The sequence below is a fragment of the Lupinus angustifolius genome, chromosome LG16, assembly GCF_001865875.1.
Source record: "Lupinus angustifolius cultivar Tanjil chromosome LG16, LupAngTanjil_v1.0, whole genome shotgun sequence".
Lineage (NCBI taxonomy): Eukaryota > Viridiplantae > Streptophyta > Magnoliopsida > Fabales > Fabaceae > Lupinus > Lupinus angustifolius.
Genome location: NC_032024.1, coordinates 20,113,291 through 20,124,336, shown reverse-complemented (window position 1 = coordinate 20,124,336; position 11,046 = coordinate 20,113,291). Strand labels below are relative to the sequence as shown.

Sequence of the window (11,046 nt, the reverse complement as noted above, 5' to 3'; positions counted from 1 at the left end):
TCAAACATGATTGCCTCCAGTGTGAAGATACCTGTGGGAAACCAAAAAAATACGTCAAATATGTACATGACCCTAGGAGTCGACCATTTCTGAAAAATACTAAAATGTGGCACTTTCGAGATAAAAATATAAGAGTAAATTATACTGACACCTCCTAAGTTTTAGAGAAATTACACAAATCATCTATTAATTTTTTACACCTACACAACCCCCTAATTTTTATGCTTTCATTATACTGATCACCCTTACACGAAAAAATAAGTGTAATCTTTTTAAACAAAAAATGTGATAAATGCAATTTAGTTAAACAAAATATAGTATATTATGGTGACAAGTCCAAATAATATATGATCTAATACATCATTATTATTTTTGGTTCGTTACGATATAGTATAAGAGTATTTAAATAATATTTCTTTAGAATTTTTGATGCATTTTGTAACCAAAAATAATAAAGATACATTGATTTGTATATTATTTGGACTTGTCTCCACATTATATCATGTTTTGTTTAATTTAATTTCATTTATCACATTTTTTAAAAGAATACACTTATTTCTCATGCATGAGTGGTCAGTATAATGAAAGTATAAAAATTAGAGGGTTAGTATAGGTATAAAAAAGTGAATAGTAGTTTATGTAATTTCACTAAAACTGATGAGTGTCAGTGTAATTTACTAAAAATATAATGTTTAAGAAAATTATGTTCGTATTTTGTTAATTTTTTATTTTGTAGCGAAACATTAATTGTGTGATAGGGTTTTGACCTTGTGTTCGCTTTTATTGTGATGAAAGGATAAAACTTATCTTGTTCAACCAACCATTTTTTTTTTGTAATAGTAAGACTTTTTTGATTGGTTGTTTAATGAGATTTCACTAATAATGTAAATTTGGAGTATAAAACTAATATTGGAATTTTTAGAACTTTTTATAGTATTAAGAAGTCATAATGTTAGAATATGTGAGATTCTATAAGAATTAAATGATTAATTGTATAAGAGTTAATCAATTAACATTGTAGTTAACCGATTAATTGAGTTAGTTAGTTAGTTAAGTTTGTTAATGTGAACTTTGTATGCAATAATCAATTAATCAACAGAGGTAATCGATTATCTGGTTAACAGATTTTGTTTTCTATTTTAATTGTTATTATATATAAATGAGTATTCTCCTAATCTTTATAATTCAAGCAATTCATTAATGAGAAATATTATTCAGTTTAAGCTCTCTTTCTCATTCATTCATATTTCGTAGTTCTTGATTAATTAAGAAGTTTCATCCATGGCTCATACCACATTTTTAACATGGTATTAGAGCATACATATTATTTTGATAGCTTCCGCCTATGGCTCCATCATTCCAAGCTTGAAATGATTGTGTTGAACACGATGGTAAGGTTGATGTGAAGGAGCTACAACCAATTGGAGCACCTCTTTATGTTCAAAGGTTTTTAGTGGAATTTGCGGGACGTGAATTGTTCAACTCTTCAAGAATGGAGTACTATGACCAATTTATCATATCCAAGAATCTTTACATTCTTTTCTTATTCTTCGTCTTTTATCCTCGATTATTTCTTTTCTTTATTACTCTATTTCTCTCATTAAACACACAACATTATTATAGTGTGTATTTTTTTCTTCATAAAGCATCATATTAGGATTAAGATTAAGATCCATTTTCTCTCTTTCATCCATTATGATTGGTTTGGTTGGTTAAGCTTCTCTCAAGATAGATGATTAAGCTTTGAATGAAGTTGCTTCTACCTATGGTGGTTAAGCGTCAGTAATGTTTCACCACATTCATATTTCAAGACTGAGATATCAAGATTCGCTCACCTGCAAGAGAAGATATTAGAGTATGTATGATGTCCAACACACTTATTTCAAGCTTGGAATGCTTAATACATTCCAGCTTGCGGGGATGTTAGAATGCGTGAGATTCTGTAAGAGCTAATTGATTAATACTATAGTTAATTAATTAATTGTATAAGAATTAATCCATTAACACTGTAATTAATTGATTGTCTTGGTGAGTTAGTTTAGTTTGTTAATGTGAACTTTGTATGCAATAATTAATTAATCAACGGAGTTAATCAATTATCTGGTTAACAGATTTTGTTTTCTATTTTAATTGTTGATGTATATAAAGGGTATTCCCCTAATCTTTGTAATTCATGCAATTCATTATTGAGAAATATTATTCAGTTTAAACTCTCTTTCTCATTCCTTTATCTTTCTTAGTTCTTGATTAATTAATGGCTCAACCTCATTTTTAACACATAATACTAAAATTATGTTATTTACTTTGTAGTTCTGCTCTATTTTTCAATCTCTATTCAGCAATGAATGCTCCTACCTCCATTAATATTGTCCAAGGTAAATGAATCTGTACATAATCTTATTTTTTTCATTTTCTCAGGAGAAAAAAGAGTGAAACAATTATTCTGTTGTTTCTATAAATTAAATCCATATTTTTTTCTTCTATCCACAAAAAACGGAAACGAAAGTGATTCGGACGCAAATTCCAATGAGTCGCCGGAACATTACCAACCGATATCAGCTGTGGAAGACAACTACGACAACTCGGACGGAGAGCACCACGTCGAGTTCCACCAGCTTCCAAATGGTTAGCCTCTGTTTGGTTGGAGAGAATTAGTAAAGAAAGAGAATGGAAAAAGAATTAAAGGAGAAATAAAATATTTCTCTCATTTGATAGGAAAGAGTAAGGAGAGAAAGAAAATAAAAATGGTGGAACTCACCGACTTTTATTTTCTTCTCTCATGTGAGAAGAAAGGGTAAAAGGGAGAGTTTTTTCTGAATTTCAAATAGTACCTTTAACTTTATTAAATCATCATTATTATTTAAAAGGGTAAAATTTGAGTTTTTTGTAAAACACATTTTCTCTTTCTTGTAATTTTTTCATATTTCTTTTCTACCAAACAATAACCATTACATTGAACTCATTTTCTCATTTCTTTCTTTCCATCGATACTCTTTCTATCTTCTCTCATCCTATTTTCTTCTCTACACAAAACAAAGCATTATTGCGATCACAATGTAGCAAAGAACGGGATCTCTTACCTGGATCTAAACGACAGCGTTAAGCAAAAGATCAGCGATGAAGAAGAGGAAGGAGAAGAAGATGAAGAGAGGATGAGAGAGACTTCGATTCGTAGGGCGTTCAGTGAGGAGGAGAATCAGAGGAGTGCACCGTTGACAGTGGAGAATGCCACGAGGGTGATGGAAGCAATGTGTGGAGTGTCGTTTGGTGGAGTGGCTCCCGATTGGGTTGCTGAGGTTCCGGAGGACTGTTGGATTGATCAGCTTCACAGATTGAGACAGACACCAAACACTTGAACTCTTGAAGCTTAACAGCTCACATAATAATATTTACTCATGTTTTCTCATTTTAAGAATTTGTGTATTTTCTGGGAAGAATATGCATAATGTATGTCACTCTTTCTTATTGGCAGGATGATTCTTTTTGGCTATTGGAAAATGATACATGATAACACTTTCTTCCTAGGGATGGCAACTGACACCGGTGATAGTTATCCGCTACCCGTTTTAAAATATGAGATCATTATCTATACCTGCATCTTACCGCGTGGGTTTTTTGTGAGTGTTTTTGGGCAGTCGCGGTACAATGGGAACTTGCGGGTTTCCTATGTTATTAATGAATTTCTAACTTCCTACTTCGATTATGTTTTGCGTGAGATGAAACTTGATTATTTTGTGCGTTTTTGATTGAACATTTAGCAAAAATGCTAAATTTATTGGAATTTTCTATTTGTGTGATTTGTTACTATTTCCTTAAAAAAAATATATATTTCTTTGCAAGACATGTGTGTTGCTACACGTAATGATATTTGTAGGATGTTTCATCACCAAATTCAATAAAAGATGTAAATAAAGTAAAAGGAAAAGATGTACATAGTTAAATGAAGGTCGGAGTAATGTTTTTTAATTAAAGGTAATATAGTAACCACATAAATAACGGATACCTGCGTGCAGGATACCATATCTTCCAGTACGTACTACAGATATTTTAAAAAACCCGTTTGTAAAATTCGCAGGTACCCGTACCCATGCTCGTACGGATTTTACCTGCAGGTACCCACAGGTACGGGTTTTTTGTCATCCCTATTTTTTACATATATATATCACTTTTTACCCCAATAATATGTTGGTCTAAGGTCATGTTAAATTCCTAGAATGAACATTCAGAAGAAGGCATGAGATAGTATGAAAAAATATATATATCACTTTCTAAGGAGGTGATGATTATTTTGTTTTTTATGAATGATTGTACTGACTTTTCTTTCTCTAGAAGATTCATGAATGTTTGGGCAAGATTACCAATAAATTAGTATGTGAATAAACAGGGCTTAAAGAAGAGTACTTGGAAAAATTAAATCACAAAATTAACTTCTACATTATTGATCAATTAAAAGAATCAAAATTTGTAAAATAGTTAGTAATTACTAATTTGACACTTATTGAACAATTATACAAGAAATAAGTGATAAAGTTCAAGTCTGACGAAGAATAAATTATCCCTTATGTTTTTTATTGTCGTATAAACATGCATAGGAGAACTATAAAAGAGTAACGTGAGGATCGATTCTAGAAAATTTCTTCAGGAATGTGATCCAAATAACAAGTTAACAATTGTCTGAGCCTATTGTTTCTTCCAAGTTTTATTGAACATAAATAATGCTACATTTGGTACAAGTATATAGATCTTAACTCCATAACACACTAAAGTTGATTAGGTGGATATTATAAATAAGATTACATAAACCGAAAAATGCTGGCACCAGGTACAACCACTATTCTAATTCACTCTGTCAATTCGATTAAATATTAACTTCAAAATTGGCACTCAAATCTGACAGTAGCTGCTGGTTGCTTACAAATGCTTCAAGTTCATGTGTGATATCAATTTAGAGCACCCACTTCTTCTCATGAAAAAAGTGATCAGTGGAAGGCACAGAAGGAGCAAGGTCCTGCTCAAGCACCTATATTTTCAATAACAGCAGCTTTGTCCACTCTCTTGAGAATGCCAGCAATGACCTGAAAAGAATCCACATAAGTCAAAATAGAAAAAAGTAGCAGGTTGTTGTGCCCCAAATTTTGGCTACGGGTTAGTAAAACTAGACGACTCGATTTAGAGTGTTAGTGACCAATGGCCATTCAAAAATATTGGTTATCATATAACTAGTATTTGCATTCTAAGTTTTCTACCTTTCCGGGTCCCAATTCATAACCTTTCTTCATCCCCTTGGTTAGAAGAGTATTCACCGTTGTTTCCCACTGAACAGGTGAAGTAACCTGCGAATTTTATTACAGATGTAATTATTTTCGAATCATGTCTTCATGATAAACAGAATTAAAGAAACAAGTATCACCGGCATACCTGACGGGCCAATATCTTCTTTATTGTGTCAGGATCTGCATGTGGCTGTGCATCCACATTGGATATGACTGGTATTTTTGGGGTTCTGATTTCTGTTGCTGCCAATGCTGCTTCCAATCTTGAGACAGCCGGTTCCATAAAACTAGTGTGAAAAGCTCCAGCAACAGCTAGCCGCACCTGCCAAGTTGGGAAATGGCATTATTTCATGGAAGAAAGTTGGCACTGGAAAGAGAAGACAAGGGTACCGAAATTCATACAGTCATTCGAGCCTTGAAAGACTTTGCCTTGCTTTCCAGCACTTCTACTCCTTTAGTGCCTCCAGAGACGGCATAGTTTCCCTACCAAGAATAAAAAACATTCCATAGAAGCTATTCATCATAAAGTTTAGAAGTAGAAGACTGAATTTAGGCCTCTGGGCTTGTTAAAAGACTGATAGAGGAGAGTCTTACAGGACATAAGTAATTGGCAATCTGAACCTTCTCAGCTTCAGGAACTTCCTGATTGACCGCATCACACAATTGCTGGACCTTCTCAGAATCAAGTCCTATCACAGAAACCATGGAACTTTTAGCAGCATCGGAAGCATCCTGGATAAAGGATAAAGGACAAAGGTCATTCACAAGAAATACAAATTACAATCAATAAAATTGATAATGTCAGAAAAGAAACCAACTAGCAGAGTTTGCTTACCTGCATGGCTTCACCTCTCAGCTTGACCAACTTGAGTCCATCTTCAAAGCTTAGAAATCAATCAAATTAAATAAACGAGTTAATAGCATGCCAATTATGAAAAAAAATGAACTTCAAACAATAACACTCTAAGGATTTCAATCACACAAGTTATATCTCTAAAATTACACAATTTAGGTAATTCTCCATTCTATGTATACTGAAAGGTGGCAAATAATGGTTCTAATAGACGGTAATTTCCCACAGGGCATAGGCTAGCAACAACAAATTCATTTAAGAAGTTGTCATCATATTTAAAGTAAGATGAAAAAATTCACATTTAATATTCAGACTCATAAAATCCAAAGTTGGGTCCCTGACACATATCCACTTCATTTCTCTGGTGCCACTTAACTTCAACATAGAGGTGTAGGTCAATATTATGGTACATAGGTTTCATGGCTAAAAAGAAGGTCAGTCTTGATGCAGCAGAAAAGTTGTTTGCCTTGTATCTTAGAGGTCATGAATTCAAATCCTGCAATCAGCCTCTTTGCTTGTAATGGTAAAGATGCATACATCTACCATCTCCATACCCCACTTGACAATGGCGGAGCAACACACAAGGCAGGTTGTGCACATGCACACCCTGGAAAAGAATTGTATGTATTACCCTTATAGTTATTATTTTTGCACCATTGGTTATATAAATTTTGCACCAATGTCACTCCATTGTCCTATTCTGGTACATTTTGGATAACTTAATCAGTGTAATTAAATTCGAACCAATCATCAACTCAGGCAGGTGATATCATATCTACTCTACTCGGTCCATTCATCCACTTAATCAGTGCATTCATTTCTAATCATATCTAGTCCACTCATCCACTTAATCAGTGTATTTATTCCTAATCATATCTAGTCTACTCCGTCCACTCATCCAGTGCAACTTTCCCATATATGCTACATTGAGTCCATTCACCTGTTGACAGTTCACCGCCCAATATTTGGTCCCATGCAACATTGCATGTGTTATAGTTGAGTGATACATGCCGCAACATATGAAAAAACCCAACTAGATGAATGGGAAAACAATAGAAAATCCGTTGTAATAAAAAGTAGTCATTATTTGGCAAATCACCTGAAAGCTCCAGCAAATGCCAGAGCAGTATATTCTCCCAGGCTTAAACCACATGTAACATCAACAGAATCGATAATCTGCTGGCCCCCCTCATGCACACGAAGTAGCTCCACAGCAGCAAGACTTGTGACGTAAATAGCAGGCTAAAGAAGTAGAGAATCAGATGGCAAGCATTACTTCTATAGCAATCTTTATAAGCAATATAAATTACATGAAAAATGGACCAATGAAAGTAAAATACCATAACCAAAACAAGATCATTTTTTCAAATAAAGTTGTTAAATTCTTTTTTTTTCTTTTCTACTTTATAAATTTTGATTAAACAGGAGGTCTAGGACCTGGTATTGAGGAGGGGAATGGTAGGCTAAAATGCAGGTAAAGTGTCCTAGGTGGGATTCAACCTCATTATCAAGTAGTTCCCATAGAAATAGTGACACTTGATATAGCTTCTTGGCTCTTTTCTTACTTTTCAAAATTAATAGCTAAAAATTTAGGACAACTGGATATTTTTCATTGGGTAAAACATAATTGCTTGAGGCACAGGTTGAAAGCAGTCTTTATGCTTGATACTGAAGTGATCAGACAAGAAGCAATATCCATTTATACAATGTCCAATCATTAAACTGAAATTGTCTCAATCAATTATTACGCACATAAGCCAACTCCATAACACAGTACACTCTGGTATACTAGAGTAACCTTCAGTTTTAAATTATCTATATTAGATTAGAAAGCATGAATCATCCATTCATAAACAGCATGCAAATTTACAGAAAACTAGTTTATGCAGCACATAAAACACAAAAGTAACAGTCTTACTTGATGACACGCTTCCTTAATATTTTCTTTGACTTCCAAGTAAAAGCAGTCCTAGGTTTCTTTCCTAACTGAAGATATAAGGATCACATCTTCTGTCCCACAATTTATGTCACTCCATGTGCCATAAGCTGTGATTGGTTGAAATAAATGTATTTAAGTTAAAAATTTAAAAATTAATTTTTTTTATGAACAATCACAACTCATGACACTGGAGTGGCACATACCATGGTTCAGAAGATGTGCTCCTAAGATAGAGTATCATAAACAATATAATGAATATATAGTTAGCTATTAGCAACGTAAATATAAATTACAGGTGGTTTCGATTTAATTATCAATCAAAATTACAAGCTATATATATAAAAACAAAGAAATACCAAAACATTATCAAACATTTTTACATGTCCTTTTGGGATGTAGAAAAAGGATTCTAAGATCCTTCTTGGGAACAATGTAGAAGGATGAGAGTCATTTGCAGTAAAAGTGTGCAACTAACATAATTATAGAATGGAGACTAGATATCGTATATAACTAAGGTAAATTATAGCCTATTTGGTTAACTTTATACCCAAAAAAACGAGTAAGTATCCTCTCCGGTAGTGAAAAGGTGAGTGCTACAAAAACAACAAGCTATGACACTTTCATCATTTTATTTGCAATGAGATAACACTTGCCATTGAAAGCAAAAGGAGAAACAAGAACTCCCCTCTCTACAGTACTTAACTAAAGCATTGAAGTGGAACACCTAGGTAATATGTGCCTAAAAATATAAAAAAATAAAGAATATAAAAAAAAGGATACCTGGCTAATAACTGTTGAATCTAACTTTTCCTTTGGCCCATTGATGCATATATCAAGAAGATCAAATCTAAATACACAAAACATATACTTGCAATCACAATCAAAAACGTCAAATCTTAAAAAAGTATATATAAAATATTAAAAACTTAAAGTTAGAACTACCCCAAGATATCATTCGCCTTCTTGTACAAAATTGCAGCAGCAGGCACATTTTGAGCTTCTTTACCCATTCCAAGCGCTTGTGCACCCTGCAATCAACCGCATCAAAATTAGATTTTTGAGATAATTACAATCACCTCCCTTAAAGTTTAAGGGAATTAGACTCGTCACCCCTTTTGTTTCAATAATTACACTCACCTTGGAATGTATAACATTATAACTTTAGAATGATGTAATTTCTATAACAAAAGGGGTGTGTAATATAATTAAGTTAAATCTCAAGCCATGTAGTTGTAAATTTCTCTAAATTTGAACTCTAATGAATGCTTTTTCAATTTGCATCACATTTTTCACTTTTTCAGTTTAGGACATTACTTCCAATATCCCAATAAAAAAATCCCAAATTCTCAACAATGTTGCCATTTCAGATAGATAAAGTACACCAACAAGGTTTTGGTCTAGTGTTGTAAGACCCACTAGATCCCAGGATGACCAAAAGGGTCAAAGGTTCGATTCCTGGGAGCAACACTTATTGAGAGTAGTTCCTTACCAAAGGGTGAGAAGATACAGTTGGTAGTACCAAAATTCTGAAAGAGTACCTGACCAGGGAAGAGAAAAGCATTAGAGGCCTTGTAATCAGAGAAGAGAGCATCATTGACGGAAGCTTGAGATCCTGCAGAGACGCTGATGGAAACCCTAGATCGTTGGTTACTGGAGCAGAAGTTTCGAGAAAATCCATTTAAGGAAGGAGAAGAATGAAGTTTGTTGAAAGAGATTGAAGGAAGAGTGAGAGAGGAAGACATAGCTGAGATTGAAGAAGAATGTGAAATGGAACAAGGACTGCGAAAGAGAAAGGAATGGTGAAACAAAGCTTGCATTTGGGTATATAGCAGTTTGGTTTTGTGAAGACGGAGTTTACGAAGATGTTGGATGGAACCGAAGGAACCGGCCAACTACTTTACTACCATAATTTTATAATATAGTACGATAAAAATAATAAGATAAAAAGTTAAGAAATATAGTACGATAAAAATAATAAGATAAAAAGTTAAGAAACAAGATAGAATGAGAGTACAATAGATTCTCCTTACCAAGAGTTCGGTATTGATATCTAAATTTCTTTTTTTTTGTTTACTCTACGTATTTTTATACTGGAGATAATCTTATCTTAAATGGAAATTTCTACAATTATGTGGGCTAATTCTCTTTTAAAAGTTTAGCACTAATATCTATATTTATATTTATTTATTTATTTATATTTATATTATTAATTTTTATATTTCAAACATATTTTTATATTATTAATAACTTCTATAAACTTTTGCACATTGTTTTCGTTGCTTTCATTTTTTATATTAATATATCATTAATCTTCCACAAATTCTCTTATTTTTATATTGTCTCTTTCTCGACAGAACACACAATAACATAAAAAGCATCTAATAACTATTTAATGATTATTAGGGGTACAAAATAAAAATTTTATATAAATTTTATGAATATCATATCAATTACCACATGTTATATTCTTAAATCTTCACTCTCTATTGAGTTTATATATTGCATTTCTCATATTTAAATTGTTTTTCTAGAATAATATAACATGGGTATGATAAACTATGGGTATGATAAACTATGGGATTATAAACTGAAAGGTTATAATCTGTTAAAATTATAATTCATTTATGTTTGGATATAAACTAATTTGTTTTGTGTAGATAAGGTAGAAAGATTATTTTATACATAGTAAATTATAGAAAAGGGTATGACACACAAATAAATACAATATAAAAATCAATATAAATATTAAAAAATCATATGACACAAATAAATAGAAGATGTTAAATTTAATTACACAATTCACGAAATAAATAATACACAAATGTCAAGTTTTATATAAAAGTTTTAATAAGTTAAATGTCAAGAGTTATGGTGTTTAGTGGAAGAGTAAAAAGGATGAGAAAGGTAGTTATGATTTTGGTAAAATGGGAAGTAAAAAATTCAAAAAAAGTAAGTTAACAAAAAAAACCATCATATATATA

The 11,046-nt window shown here is 32.4% G+C and overlaps 2 protein-coding genes across 3 annotated transcripts; one reads left to right on the top strand and one right to left on the bottom strand.

Moving 5' to 3' along the window:
• LOC109329414 lies at nt 2,342-3,356 on the top strand. The gene is made up of 3 exons (XM_019563079.1): nt 2,342-2,375; nt 2,419-2,625; nt 3,061-3,356. Exons 1-3 carry the CDS (start codon nt 2,342-2,344, stop codon nt 3,354-3,356), a joined length of 537 nt encoding a protein of 178 aa, XP_019418624.1.
• Nucleotides 4,648-9,968, bottom strand: LOC109330192 (malonyl CoA-acyl carrier protein transacylase-like). Of its 2 annotated transcripts, XR_002105639.1 has the most exons (11): nt 9,604-9,968; nt 9,008-9,093; nt 8,846-8,912; nt 7,226-7,368; nt 6,109-6,157; nt 5,868-6,005; nt 5,676-5,756; nt 5,419-5,595; nt 5,247-5,333; nt 4,929-5,075; nt 4,648-4,735 (listed from the first exon to the last, which is right to left on the bottom strand). XR_002105639.1 is itself a non-coding variant. In XM_019564264.1 (10 exons), exons 1-10 carry the CDS (start codon nt 9,880-9,882, stop codon nt 5,013-5,015), a joined length of 1,170 nt encoding a protein of 389 aa, XP_019419809.1. In that variant the 5' UTR covers nt 9,883-9,968; the 3' UTR covers nt 4,648-5,012. The 2 variants fall into 2 exon arrangements, 1 of the variants encoding a protein (XP_019419809.1); XM_019564264.1 differs by having other exon boundaries at nt 4,648-5,075.